The 15,154-nt window shown below is 42.9% G+C and overlaps 1 protein-coding gene across 2 annotated transcripts; it reads right to left on the reverse strand.

Moving 5' to 3' along the window:
* Positions 1-642: 642 nt before the first annotated feature.
* On the reverse strand, positions 643-14,842 carry baz1b (bromodomain adjacent to zinc finger domain, 1B). 2 transcript variants are annotated; one of them, XM_058633657.1, is made up of 21 exons: positions 14,054-14,842; positions 12,428-12,544; positions 11,662-11,806; positions 10,842-11,034; positions 10,578-10,699; positions 10,285-10,482; positions 10,016-10,198; positions 8,610-9,894; positions 8,268-8,441; positions 7,900-8,038; positions 7,559-7,755; positions 7,358-7,472; positions 7,165-7,263; positions 6,873-7,050; positions 6,582-6,767; positions 6,260-6,407; positions 5,456-5,603; positions 5,214-5,329; positions 4,330-4,469; positions 3,867-3,973; positions 643-3,333 (listed from the first exon to the last, which is right to left on the reverse strand). In XM_058633657.1, exons 1-21 carry the CDS (start codon positions 14,170-14,172, stop codon positions 2,688-2,690), a joined length of 4,755 nt encoding a protein of 1,584 aa, XP_058489640.1. In that variant the 5' UTR covers positions 14,173-14,842; the 3' UTR covers positions 643-2,687. The 2 variants fall into 2 exon arrangements, with proteins under 2 accessions (XP_058489640.1, XP_058489639.1); XM_058633656.1 differs by having other exon boundaries at positions 8,610-9,924.
* Between the last annotated feature and the right edge of the window lie 312 nt (positions 14,843-15,154).

Consider the following 15,154-nt stretch of genomic DNA (forward strand, 5'->3'; position numbering starts at 1 on the left):
TTGTAGATGATTGAAAATAATCCAAGTGGATGAATAATTCACTTTTTCACTATTTCTTTTCTGCAATATTTTTGTTTGTGATAAAATGTCTCAGCTACTTGAGCGTCTCTATCAGTGTTTCTCAATCCCGGTCCTCGGGACCCACTGCCCTGCATGTTTTCAATGTTTAATCAATAATCTTTATTTAACCTTTATTTTACCAGGAAAAGACTCATTGACAAGAGTGTCCTGGCTACGACAGGCAGCAGCATAGTCATACATACACACAAACAAAAGGTGGACACAAACATTATAATCACTTAGCATCCAAAACTGCAAACATTTCAAGGTAAGCTACAATAATAATAAAAAACCAGTCCCAGTATTATTTCAGTTAATGTAGTTAAAAGGTAAGAAAGTAAACCTAAGATTGCCTTGTAAATGAGAACATGTCCACGCTCCAACACACCTGATTCAAATGAACGGGTCGTTAGCAGGCTTCTGCAGTTGACGAGCGGATCATTTGAATCAGGTGTGTTGGAGCAGGGAAACACCACAAACATGCTGGGCAGTGGGTCCATGAGGACCAGGATTGAGAGACACTGTTCTCTGTGAAGACGCAGACGTTTCTGAGGAAAGAGACAACACCAGAGGGGAATGGAAAACGTTTGATATTTTTATTAAAAAGTAAAATTAGACATCAGTCAGTGGTCATGATTAGCCCGTCATCCTCCCTGTTCATAGATTTACAGATGGCAGTGATGTCTGTCTCTCTGACCCGGGAGTGCTCCGTCAACGCAACACAAACAAAACAGGGAGAACTACGGTCTTCGACTATAGCCTTTATTGGAAATTCTTTACATGTAAATCCTCCAAACCTGCCCGACCCCCAGCTTTAGAGACTATAAATATATATATATAAAAAAGGTGTAAAAGACTTTTGCAGTTCCTCCAAGGATTAAGAAAAATCACTTACAGTCAGGTCTCATTTTGAGAGGGGCAGTCAATGTTTGCTTGTTCTTTGCGATGTTGAACAATCATAACAGTGAACGCAACAACTGCTAAGCACGTCAGGAACAAAGCCAAACTTAAAAACAAAAAAGGGGAGGGGGGGGGCAAATGAAATCAGGAGATCAGTGACATTTTGATGATAACAGCACTAACTAAACACAGGAGAGCAGAACAGCACAGCACAGAAGAGACAGAAGAGGGAGAAACCGACCACTGCCTTGTCAGTGCGATGGAAACCTGACTGCAGACAAAAGGTTTTGTTTCGGTGACTGCTGCCGTGTTTGCTGCAGCCCATTCTTCACTTACTACAAAACAAGTGGCAGAGCCGTAAACACACCGGGTCAACTGCTTCAGTGGACAGTGTGAGCACAAGACAGTGGCAGTCGTGTGTCCCAGCCGTCCAGCAAACACAGCAGTATTACTGTAGTGTTTGGATAAAAGCTCAAGAAGAGCACCACCTAGTGACCAGACGAGGAATCCCTGCAGTTCCCTCCGAGGAGTCACTGTCACTAACTCCTCATTAAAGGAATGACGGAGGACATTAGGCGCTGGTTACAAAAATGTACAAGTGAGCGACGGTTTGTTCTCGAGAGTCCTGCTTAATCCTGAACAATTTAACTAAGGTGTTATTAACAAGTCATCATTTACAATTCCAAATAAAATGTGCAAAAAAATATCAAATATTCAAAAGAATGCCCGTTTTTTTTTTTTTTCCTTAACAAAACATCACATTTGTTGTTTTAAACACTGTTTACAAATGTTTATGCACATCATTGTAATAACGTGTTGTCCTGCAGCTGCTGGCTTTATAGGTGCACTGTACACAGGGAGGAGTGCAAACTGACGGAGCATTGAGGTACCGGTTCTTTTTAAAGTGGCAGGGCACTACTGAGGAGGAAAGGCTGGTCAACTCTACACGCCAACAATGAGAGAACGAGTCAGGTCCCTCGTTTTGGAAAAAGAAATAAAAAGAAATCTTGGCACCAAGAGCTGGGATGAAAGTTTTTTTGTTTGTTTTTTTTTTCTTTTTTTGTATTTAAGAGATGCAACTACACATGTGATCGTCAACCCAGCATCCGACTAGAAAACGACTATTACAACGAGTAAAACCATGTTTACCTCTACATTTGACAAAAGATAAACGTGGCGGCGACAATATGATTTGTAGAAAGAGCAATTTACTGGTGACAATCGGCCATCGTGCCGTTTCTAAGCAGAGAGGAGACTTCCACCACCTCTGCGACTTGTAACTGAGATATGACTGGGACAAAGATCGTACAGCTGGATTTACTGAGATTCTGAAACACTCCAGTGAAGTACGACTATGAATCAAGACCGACATCCGATGACACTGTCCTGGTGTATGAGAGGTGGGGGGGAACAGAGGTTGGAATTTAAAATTGAATCAGAGTTTTAAGAGCTATAGGGACATCCCCACCTTGGCTGAGCAAAAACATCACCAATACTAAACATTACAAATATAAATCAGTTTTACTGTCTCTTTTTTTTCTTCTCTCAAAATAAAAATTCAATGACACAAAAAAAAGTCCTTCTGAGAATTGAGTTTTGCTGCCTGTGGGAGGAGGAGAGGTTTGGGTGGAGGTGTCTTTATCTTTTTCATTTTTAAAAGGAGGAGTGGGACAGATTATTTTTTAAAGCAATAAGAAAAAAAAAGAAAGAAAGAAGCACCCTGGACTTCATGAGCGTTTTAGTCGCTTGGAATGTCGCTGCTGGCTGGACCGGTCATCGTCACTAGTCGCCCCTTTAGCATTGCCCCGGCTTCCCCGATGACGAGTTCTCCGTGTGTCCCGCTCGCCATCGCTGTCCTGCTCCCTGTAATCTTTCTTTCCTGAGGTGGCAGAGGTCCGCTTACTTCTCCTCTTGCCTTCATCCTCCTCATCTTCCTCCTCACTCTCACTATCTTCGTCCCTCTGTCCTCGACCATGTGTGGGTTTCTTGGTGATGGACTTGCCGTTCTGCATCTTCTTCTTTGGCTCCTCCTCATCCTCCTCCTCTTCTTCTTCTTCTTCGTCCTCCTCCTCCTCTGATGATGACGCAGGAGTTTGGCTGATGCGTTTGCGCGAACGCCGGCGGAGGTAGCTGAGGCCAGGCAGCAGCTTTTGGAGCAGCTCGGTGAAGGTCTGCTCGGTCTTGACCATACAGGAGAGCACGGTGCTGCCTTGCTGGTTGTACTCCTCTGCATTGTGGAAGACCAGTTTCACGTCTTCCAGGAAGTCTTGGGCGTGACGATACTGGCCGAACTTCCCCAGCATTGTCTGGAAATCCATGGGCTGAGAGATTATATCCAAATAATCCTCTGCTTCTTCTGTGGAAACGGGCTCCCTAAAAAAAGAGCAGCAGGGTTTCAGGATCACAGTGAATCAGGATATCGACACAGAATGTGTGAAACAGAAAACTCTTTAATTATTTTGAGGTGCACAGACACTGACTTTGTCAACAGATCTCCTCAAATCAACAATCGCGAGATGGTTACTGCGCTACGATACGAACGACTACATATTTTAGTTCAACTCGATGCATTTTAATATTGTACATCTTGAATGCCTCAAAATGATAAACATTGATCCCAAATTAAAATCCTGTCAACCTAAATGATCAATTTTGATTTCACCATGAAAACCTTCATCTTATTATGTACTAAATACTAAATCCTCAGAACCACAAAACTGTTCACAAACTGAAGGACTTTATTGTGAGATCCCATTCTGGTCCATACACAAGCACGAATTAAGCAAATGTTGTTGTGTACAAACCACACTACATATTGTATGGTTCCTCCGGCATTAAATTGGGACCTGGTTGACAAATGATACGACTACATAGTGTATCATTTGTACAGTTTATTTGTTGCTCACCTGAAAGGCCAACTGTAACGAAACTTCATCAGTTTCTTGAGGATTTCCTCACACCTCTCCAACTCCAGCGCTTGTCTGCGTACTCCTGTTTGGGAACTCTGTCGCACCTGTAGAAACCACACGAACAAACAGATTAAAACGAAGTATACAAAACGAGTGCTGAGAGGTATATCGGTTCATACCGAAAACTGTTATTTTTTAATTCTGTTTTTAATAAGCAGTAAAACCCTTTTCACTGCGGCACCACCCAAACTGATGCTGAGGGCTAAGCTGAAGTTGTAACTGTGGGACTAAAAACAGAGTACCATAAAAGGACAGGTTGGACCCTGAAGGTTCCTAAACTGAAATGGGAGAACAGGACGACAAAGACAAATTTGTGTTGTTTGGAAGGCTTTTTTTGGTGCGCACACTCAATTGCACCGCTCCCTCTTTGACAAGATAATGTGTCCTCGTAGCTTCTTACCAGTTCTTCAATGTCCACAGGGCTGTTGGGGCCAGTCTTCTGTTTACTGCTCTGATTACAGGACGACGACTGGGCCTTGGTTTTACTTTTAGAACTTTTCTGCCGAGACGAAGACTGCTTATTCTTCTTCCTCGGTCTCACTGTAGGGAAATAAGGGATAATCATGACAACAAGAAAAATAAAAGTAGAAAAGTAGTAGTAGAAAAAAAGTCCATCTGAATCCAGATTGCCCAGCTTACAGCAACAGAAAACAAATTAAGAGCATGTGTGTTTAAATTGACCCCCTAAAGGCTTTTTTTCTGTTGTTCTCATAGCAAGTGGGACAGTTCTGAATGGAAATATTATAACTTGATTAACAGGCTGCAGGACGTTTCTCGTGCTGGCACCAGCGACTTGATGACTGGAGTGATACGGTCTCTTACAAATGAGAAAATCTCTTCTGGGTTGAACTGCCATCTTCACTAAACCTCTTACTGGTCCACTGGCTGACCTTATCACACATTCAGGCCTGAGCTGATAGAAGAGATCATCCTGCCACATACTCTAAGTGAAGTCAGTGTGAGATGAGGCTTCAAAGCAAGGTCTAGACATGAGTGGTGCTACAGGACAACACACAGACAAAAGATGTTGGACATCCCCCATCAGCATTCCTCTCATTCCTTACCTTTGTTTCCCAAAGCTAAGTCAAGTTCTAAAATCTGCAACACAGTTCATTGCTTCCGTACTGTACTTTTTTAAAAAGACAGGTGGGATGCACTTCAAAAAGATGTGAACTAACAACAACCCATCTTTTAACTGATGTGGAAATGTTTAAGAAGAACTAAGATGTTTGAAGTTAAGAGAGCTGTAAAACCTGGATTCAGTTTTCTCATCTTGATACTCACAGCTGTGACCCATGGCTTTGTAGTCATTCTCCTCCTCGTCCTCATCATCTTCATCTGAGTCCTCCTCTTCAGACTCCTCCTCGTCCTCTTCTTCATCTGTATCTTGTTTGTAGTTCCTATGATAGAAAGGTTTCATTCATGAATAATAAGGTTGAATTGAAAGAATCCATGGGAAAAAAAACTGTCTCTATGGTTAACACACTTGTATGGAGGAGTAAATGGCGTGCGGGACAGATTGTTACCTTGAGCGAGAGCCACGTCTGGCCACAGTTGGCTGACAGGCCGGACAGAGCCATTCTCCATCAGGGATGCGGTACAGGGCCGGCCGCAGACAGAACAGGTGGAAGGCCTTGTTACACTCATCACAGAGTATAAGCTTCTCATCGTCACCTGGAAGATGTCAGTACAATTTTAAAGACCGAGCTACAACAGTTTTTTTTTATTCATACATTCCTGCATTTTGTTCTTGCTTTTCCTGGTCTTTCCTTCCCTGATAAGGACACTTTGTGTATGCTGCTGGGCAAGTTAATGAGTTGCAATTGTCATCTTATCACTACCGGTTCACCTGTTGGAGTGCGGAGCTGCTGATTCTTTATGTAGACCTGCCTGACACTACTTGTCTTTTGTGCTTTGAGCCTGTTGCTCTGTCTGGTTCTGGGCCTACTCTCCTGCAGCTTCAGCACGCATGGACTTTGCCTGAGCACTGGACAGGGAGCAGAAGATTGGATGGGTAGTGCTTGAAAGATTCACTCAAACAGGACAGAGTGACCAAGATTATATGAAACAACATAAAAATCAATTAGAATAGACATCAGAAAAAAATAATGACAGAAAGCATATTTCATCAGACTGGATGTGTTGCTCTCATTCTGCTGATGTCTCTGATTTATCCCGTAACCTTTTGCGGGATAAACGTTTTTTTTAAACTTTAATGAATTAGGAGGACAATAGAAACCTTCCCCTGTTCATAAAGGCATAATAAAGTCTTTGGCTGTGTGGATGCAGGTTTCTGACTCTAAGAGACGACAGTAGAGATCGATCCTCACCTTTCCTGCGACAGACTTTGCAGCGAGCATTCTCAGCAGACATGTCCCACTTTATGCAAGCGTCCAGCATTCCCAGCAGCACATGCATGCGGGAAAACGACTGCGCCTCTCTGATCGAGGTCTTCCACTTCTCTACTGCTGTGGCTACCTAAAAGAATAGGTTCAACAAAACAGAGTTTAACACACAATATTCATGCAGTTGCATGATATGTGTGTGTGTGTGTGTGTGTGTGTGTAATATATACATTACATACTCATCACTTATTTGTGATGTGCAAACTTTATTCAAACAGCCATAACACATTTTTTGATAAACTCTTACCCTTGCCTCCTCGGCCAGTTTCTTCTCATCATCAACCTCCTCAGTCTTGCTGCTTTCTTCCCCTCCTTGCTTTTTCCTCTTTTTCTGCTTTGGAGCCATGAATCCCTGCAGGAACTTCTTGATTACGGAGGCCTGAATAGTGATGATATACTCACCAAAGTCTTTCAAGCTCTCAGTGTCTTTCAACTATGCAGAGAAAATGAAATGATCAGTTATGGAGTACAGTCGACACATGTACACCATGAAAAAGACAGATGTGTGTATAGTACTAATTTTACACAAATCAATTACCTGATCTTCGATGTTGACATCGTCGTCCAAGTATCCCAGCCCTCCCTTCTGGAGCCTTGAGGCAACCTCCTGGATGTCACTGCGCAGGTACTTGAGCAGCTCTTCCTGGCCATCACAGGTTCTGAGTGCCAATTTGCCCTTACGGGTCATATGGATGGAGTGGAGGATGTCCTGATATCTAGAACAGAGAAGGGAAAGCTTTATTCTTCACACTGTTTATGGAAAAACTGCTATATTTTTATTTTCCAATATTGCACAATGTATGTCCCATAGAGAGAAGAATAAAATGTACCTGTTCTGTACCCTTTTCTTCAGTTCACTTTCTCTGACCCCCTGAGAATGAAGACTTTCCACGAGTTGGTCCAACTCAGCTGGGTTGTCACATACGAACCTGGTTCAAAAGGCATCAAAGTTAGAATATTGAGGTGGTGGTATTCAAAAGAAAAATGGAACCAATTGAACGAGAAAAGAAGCAAAGCTCTTACCACAGATTCTGTCCCTGTTTGGGAAAAGTGGTTTCTATACAGACGTCTGCTGCTGCTCCCTGCTGGCCTCCATCACCAATAGCACCATCTATGCTACCATCATCCTTTTCAGCTCCTAGAACAAAAAACAATTTATCATATTACCAAATCATTTAAATTTGAACCCACAAAATGCTAATATTTTATTTTTAACTACATTACCTTTTACCAAGGCAATTACACCTTGTGAGAGAGGAGTTGCGGCTACATCACCCCCCTCCTCCTCTTCCTCCTCGTCTTCCTCCTCCCCAGGCTCAGGTTTATCTTCGGGCGGAGGAGTGAAGTTGTACTCGATGGCTTCATGCACCCAGCCTTTTTCAATGTACAGACCCGGGACAACATCAGAGAAAAGCCAGTATCTGAGAGAGAGAAAAGCACAACCAACTGTTAGTATACAAGGGTTGTTAGCTTTTGTCTACATTCAGTATATATGTATATATGTATGTATATACATATACTGTAATACTTTTTTTTTTTTTTTTTTTTACTGTGTATGCGATCACCTGTTATGATTTCTGTCAGTGCCCAGTGGGGTCCGGCGCATGACTAGTTTCATTTTGGTGATTCCATCTTGGAAGTTTCTCTCTGCATTAACCCTCTGTTTACGCATCCGCTCCTCTTCGGCCTCCTTTTCCATACGCTCTGGGGTGGAAGTAGCAACAGTAAGGTATACTTATATAAAATCAGAATTGTTTAATGATTGTCTGCAAGGTGTTTCTCTCAGTGACAGAAATGACCAAGATCTCAGGAGCAGGAAACAAGATCAAATTTGTCTCACTTTAAAAAAAACACTTGTACAGTTAAACAGTTGTACAAGTGTACAACTGCTTGAAAGAAAAAAAACCAAAGCTCAAACCATTATGAAGTTTACCTTTATTCTGCCGGTCCATCTCTTCCTTCTCTTTCTTGGCTTGCATGGACATCAGCCGCCGGCTCTTTACTGTGCTGATCATGTCCTCTGGCTCTGGCTCGGGTTCTGGCTCTGGCTCTACCTTGACTTCCTTTTTGACCTCCTTCTTAACACCACCCTCTTTTTTCTTTTCACCTTAGAGACAAAAAGAAAAAAGTGATTACAATAGAAGACTAATGACAGGCAGAATGGTTCTAGTCTGAGAGATCTGATTGAATTAATTTTGAATGCATTTTATTATGTTCTACTATAACAACTAGGTTTTTAATGACAATATTAAGTCTTCTCGTTCATTGCATTTACCTTCCATCTCCTTTCGCTTCTTCTTCTCAGCCTTCTTGCGCTCGTTGACTTCTTTCAACATTGCCACACGCTCCTTCCACAGTTCGGCCGACCGCTGCTTCATTGCGTCAACGTGATCTTCCACTGAATAGGTCATGAGGATGCGGTGGCACAGTGCCACCAGCAGTGTGACCTTCTCTTCGGCACTCAGGTCAAACACTTCGACGGTCTCAAGCTTCTCCAGGAACTCACTGGTTACCACATCATCAAAACTGCTTATTGGCCCAGAGGCCTCTGAGCCCTGGCCACTCTCCTCATCATGAGCATCAAACGGGCGCAGACACAACCGGGCCAACTCTGACGCAGAGTGCATGGTGAGAGGGATCTCAGATAAGGGCATGTCCAGCTCGCTGTAGCCTTCTGCCAGCTCATCCTGCAGCAGGGTTTGGAGCAGCACCACCAGCACACGGTTCAGGTAGAGGAAACCGGACCGTTCTCCAACCAGTGCTTCCATCAGAGCCACTGCAGTAATTGGATATTGATCCTCTGGCATCAGTAGACCTGCATAGCAGTGAAGGAAGTCCACAACCATGGCCACATCGCCAAACAGAGTGTTGGGCAAACCCTCAGGCATGTCTACAAGCTTGAATGTGGGTATGGTCTTGCCACCGTCGATCTCCTGGTCTTCGTATCTACGCAATTGTTCGAGACGAACCTGCATCTGCTTCTCGCGTCTCTCCTTGGCCTTCTCTAGATGTTTCTCTTTGATCTCCTTACGCCGCTTCTCTATCTCTTCTTTCCTTTCCTCTTCGGTCATGGCTGCCAAACGTTTCTTGTGTTCCAGAAGCTCCCAGCGTTTCTGCACCAGCTCCCGGAGCTCCTCTGGAAGACGACCACGATCATCTGAGGGTAACGTCTTTGCAGCCTTGGTGATGAGAGAGGAAAGGGTGCATTTTTTGTCTTCTCTTCCCTTATTCTCCTTATAGTAGCGGAGGAGATGAAGAGCCATCGGGTGCAGGGGTTTCCCCAGTTTAGGTGTACCCAAACTGGTACTTCGGGCTCTCTTCTTGGGGCTACCAGCAGGGGTGCTCTTAGCCAGATGCAGCAGAGTCATCTGCTTCATCTTTGGTGTCTTTGCACCATCTTTACCATCCTTTCTAGAGGCTTTGAGCACACCAAGCTTCTTATCACCTCTCTTTCCAGTTGTCTTTCCTTCTTTCTTGTCCCCAGACTTTCTGCCTGGTTTCGGAGTGGAGGGCGCAGAGCCTTTGCCTTCTCCCTTCTTAGGACTTCCTGAGTTCTTAACCTTGAGTGGAGAACCGTTCATTTTTAATTTCTGAAGTACAGAAAACATAATCCCATTAATCAGCCCAAATGATATGCCAAGATAATGGGTCATTCATTACATTGTATAGATCCCAACTAACCTGCATGTGGCCCCAGATGGTGGGACTAAGAGGCATGCCTAAGGCGTCTTTCTTTTTCCTTTTCTTCTCTCCCTTCTCGTTTCCTGAATCCTCTCCTGGTGTGTCAGAGGACTTGTTCTTCTTTCTAGGTTTACCCTCTGGAGATGCTAAGCTCTTGCGCTTCCCTGGATTTTCTGCTAAAAACTTTATCATAACAAGAGAGTGTGAGCCGAGATCGAGCAACATTTTTAAATAAAGAGATAAGCAGAGAAAGAGTCAGAGTAAATTACCTTGTGTGGATCAAGAAGAAAGTCACTGAATTTACTGGGGAGATTAAACTTTTTGACCAGTTCATCCTCAACGACCCAGGGAGCACTTTCATGCATGCCTAGCCTCAGAGCATAGTGCCTGATGAAGTAACGCATGATCTCCTTTGTTGGAGGGCGCTCCGATCTGAAAAGACTGTCTACTGGAACATCACTGATCACCTGTAACACGAGAACAAATAAAGTGACTAATACTTATATATTATATTTAAAAATATATATCAACATTTGTAAACTGCTGGTGACATGTTACAAACCTTATCCTCATTGATGAGCTTCACGTCGTACTTATGAGGAAGAAATTTGGGCATTGCCCACCTCTTCTTTTCCTCTTTCGTGGCAGTGGGAAGTTTCCTTGGAGAGCGTCGAGCTCTGTCACCTGATGAGAAGCAAAATGTTGCTTAAAAGAAAGATCACACATAATCATCAGAAAAAACATACAGCATGTGAGCCTAAAACTCTCTGCTATATCCCTTCACCCTCTTCCTTGTCTGATTTTAAATGTACCAAGTTGTACTTACTGAGACTCTCCCTCCTGTTCTCCTCCTCTCTGGGCGGAGGCTCCTTCCGCTGGTTTTCCTGACTTGCATTTTCCTTGTCACTGGATGGAGAGTCGCAGGCACCTTCAAGCTTTTTCTCCGTGGTCTCGCCCTCTGGATTTTCTAGAGGGTGAATCTTCATCACCTTCACTCGCAAACTTTTGTCCTTTCCCACCTACAGAGAGCAAATATATATTATACTAACGATATACCTGGCAGAAAGAATATAAATGCAAAGATTTGCTTTGGTACATGGCCAGCAATACTTTCCATCACCATTATAGAGGGACGGTGCTGGAAGTCATTCATCCCGACTGCTGTCAGACTATACTATACTAACCCTCTGAATGTAGCACTGCAAACACCTTCACTTGCACTACTTCACCACTACTACCAGTATCCTGTGCAATAGTCCAAGTATTTACATTCTTACTGTCTGTATACACAACATTCACTATATTTATTTACGCATCTAACTGCATTTCTCTAGCCTTCATTCATTGCATATAATGTCCATAACTTTTTCTGTACATAATGCACATAGACCGTAGTCCTTTTTTGACCTATCTTTAATCCTTTGCTTGTTTTGTGTTGTCTAATATTGCTGTCTGCACACATCTGTCTCAATTTCCCCTTTGAGGGATAAATAAAGTTTATCTTACTCGTTGTTAAAAGATGAATGTCTAAAAAAATGTATGGTCATCTAAAGATTATATTATCTGATTCACATTAAGACCCAAATAATAAGTTATTACAGCCATATTTAATACACAATGTTAGAAATGTAAGACATCAAACTGACCATGAAGTCACACTCTTCACCGACAGCGTACTTGGTAAGGATTTCCACCCAGGCCATTTCAACCAGTTTGTCTAAAGACACTGTGTTGTGATGGACCATCTCCAGGACTGGCTTCTCAAACCACTGGGGATACTCTTCCTGAAGCCTACAAACACAGCATAGGCAGTAATGAGTATGATAAAATGTAATGACAGCATTTAAAAACAAGTTTAGCGAGATGAAATTGATACAACCATGGGTGTTATGCGTTCGATTCATGACAAGCCTTCTCAAACCCTGTTAAGATTTCTGCACTGTAGTCATCACCACAGTATTATGTAACATGACAACAAAGAGCTAAGAGTGACCAGTAGGGGGAGTAAAGTCTCTCCACTGATATAATTAGACAGGGCTTAAATACAGCTCAGGTGACTTGAGCTCTGTTGAGCTCTGCCTATGCAGTGACGTCTCTTTGAAATCGCATCTTGTTTGGGTCACCTTCCTCTGACCGACAACAGAGCACGTATACAATACTGTATACATGATGTGTGTTACTTGGGAATAAGTGAACTGAAAGTTCCTTACTGGATATGTTAATTTTTTGTTCTGTATTTTTCCATTTTTAGATGTTCTTAGGACACTCTCCCTAGACCATAGCAGATTCAAAGAAGACTCAATCACACACCCTGTAAATATAATGAGGAGCAATGGACAATCAAAACAACCCGTGGACCACACTCATTTGAGAGTAAAATGACAGAATCAGACATATGGATGGGACACTCACAGTTCTGTAACTTCTTGTTCCTCCTCCCATGCTTCTATGTGCGTCAGCTGGTTACTTCCAGTGCTCTTGCATGTCCAGACGCGCTCATTATATCTCTGTACACGTGCCTCATATTCCCTGTAATTAATTTGTTAAGGTAAATTGTGAAATTCACATGTAAATATTTACACCTTACTTGGCCACAGATAGGCCACTTTCTATAAGCCAGAAATGGCATGATGTTGAGACAACGCAACATCTGACACAAAACAACTTCTTAATATAAGACATGGTAAAGGAAAATATAAGGTGTACTGAGGGTTTTGTCTGGTATGATACTAGAAAAAGCTCATGGTTACTAACCGCTACGGAGGATCAGTTTAAGCTCAAACAGGAAACAAACTTCTATGAACAGTTTGACTGTAAAAAGGAAACCAAACACACTGAAGTGAAACTATGTCCCAAAGCAGCAAGTAAGGCACACAGGGTTTGGGATTTCATAATTTATATTCAAATATAACGTATATTGAGTATACAACAGCAATGTCAGCACATGAATGCAGATCTGAAACAACCCTCAGAGTTAGGCTGACATCTTCAATTTTAGTTGGAACTTACTTCTAGGTTACAGCGGGTAACTACGTTCATGACATCAGACCCAGATTATTCAACTGAGCTACTAAATTTGAATGTGTTCATTTTATGCCATGCTCTTTTAAACTTTTCAAGTTGAACTATAGGTGACATCTACTGTCTGATTAAAAGGACCACTCTGCCCAAAAGAAAATATCGTCCGTGTTCTCTAGGGTGATAAATGAATTGGGTACCTCAACTAAGTGAAGATATTTCTAATATTTGTTAGAATGTATTATTCAAGTATTGTTCGAAGTTGTCGTAGTATTCTACGTCATTTACTCAGATAAGTGACGTTGACAAAAATAAAGGGTCTAGTTATTAACAAATACATAATTTAATAAGACGAATATTAGTTGTCACTTTGATCTGTTGCTGCTAGCTGCTAACTTCAGCGTTCGAAGTTTCCATAAAGACATGCCTTCAACGAGTCACTTCGTTATTCAAACACTAAAAGTTAAATATCTTCAAACATTGTTTTGAGTACGTGACTGTGTTAGTCAGCTGACGACCACACTGGAAAACCCCAAAAACATTAAAGCCAAAAATTAGCAACTAGCTCCAGCTAGTGAGGGCAGAAGGAACCAAACGCAAGTAGCAAGCTAGCTTCTTATGCTAGCGGAGTAGCAGGTGACAGTAGGGCCGTTAAGGTTGAAAGTGAGAAGACGGTCGGTCATAGCGTTTCTTCTAATGTTACTAAGCATTATAACTGCGCATAGTGACGGGAAAATATGCCATACATTTAGTTACAAACGGCTGCAACGAAATTAACAAAGAGGGGACTGGTGTTAGCTAGCAGAGCGCTCCATCCACTGTAGGCTGAGTTCACGCGGGGAAAGATCAAATTAACGCAGGGAACGTGTCCAGTACTAATAACTCAGCTTGGATAACCCGAGTTACAGTCGTGAGCAGGCAACCTAACTGGAGCTAGTTTACACATAGACAAAGCCGTCAGCAGTGTGCATGCCAACTGTCTCGGTCTAGCATGAGCATCAACACCATGTTGAAGGATACTCTTTGTTCCTGAAGGCCTCCTTGGTGTGCTCGATGATGTAGACCTCCTCTCCCGGGCCTGCTGGATCGGCTAGCGGCTTAGCCAGCGGATAAGGTTTCCGGCCCAAAAGCGGTGCCATTTCAAATGTACAGATGACACGGTTGCCAATGCTAAAATCAAACCTTCTAGCAAAGTTTGTACAATAATTTGTAATATTATGTCCTTCGCATGTATCCAAGTGTCCCGATGTATCTTAGAAGGGCTCACGTTACAGCCGGCAGGCCCGGCTCCCAACGTGTAGCAGCTAGCTGGCTAGCTAGCAGGATGGAAGGCTATGTCGTTGCAAAACAATAACAGTGCGCTTCTTGCCGCCAGTCGCCTCATCGCATCCTTCTCTCCTCCTCCAGTTGCACTGTCACTGAAGTGGTCACACACGTTGCCTTTGATGGAAACGGGTAGTTGGGCGATCTCTTGATATAGTTAGTTAACTTCTATCCTTCGATGAACATGAAAGGGTGTAAAACCACACCGTAATCAAACTCGCGGCAAAAGACGAAGCTCGGCTCAGCGGGAGATCTGGCGCGCTGTGCAGTCAGTCCCCAAAGCCTGTACAAACCCGGCCTTTTGTCGTTTATTTAATCGGGTGTCTTCACGATTTCTCTCCTAGTCAGAAAACAGCCTTAGTGAGCCTCATAAAAAAAAAAAAGTAACATCGATCAACCAAGAGGTTAATTTTTGGTCGAAATGGCGGGAGTTTCTAGTGCACCGGTACAATTCCTTACTCCGTCAGAACTCCGTTTCCCCGGCAGCAAGCGGCGTCTCAACGACGCCCCGCCCACTCGCAACGTTCATTGGCTTTTTTTTAGCGAAGCGCCTTCGTCGAGTTCCTTTGAAGCCATCTCTGATTGGCTGACATGGCTTGTCTATTGTCCGGTGAACACAGCCCCTTTAACACAAGTCACACCCACACGTAACATGACAATGAGAAGCTGGAGGTCAGCTGATGACAATATAAATCGTCATTATCGGCGTCATTGGTTGAGTATTTTAATGTCTATAATGGATTTGACCAGTTTCTCAATGTTCTAGAACAAAACAAAACAAAAACAAGGACAACTTCG

The sequence above is a fragment of the Solea solea genome, chromosome 7 (assembly GCF_958295425.1).
Source record: "Solea solea chromosome 7, fSolSol10.1, whole genome shotgun sequence".
Lineage (NCBI taxonomy): Eukaryota > Metazoa > Chordata > Actinopteri > Pleuronectiformes > Soleidae > Solea > Solea solea.

Excerpts from the sequence above, each read along its gene's own strand:
- baz1b (XM_058633656.1), bottom strand. The coding sequence starts at position 14,172 with ATGGCACCGCTTTTGGGCCGGAAACCTTATCCGCTGGCTAAGCCGCTA. Across the intron at positions 11,807-12,427 it reads GAACAAGAAGTTACAGAACT|GCTTCAGGAAGAGTATCCCC; the intron begins GTGAGTGTCCCA and ends CTGTGTTTGTAG. Across the intron at positions 10,483-10,577 it reads AGCTCATCAATGAGGATAAG|GTGATCAGTGATGTTCCAGT; the intron begins GTTTGTAACATG and ends CTCGTGTTACAG.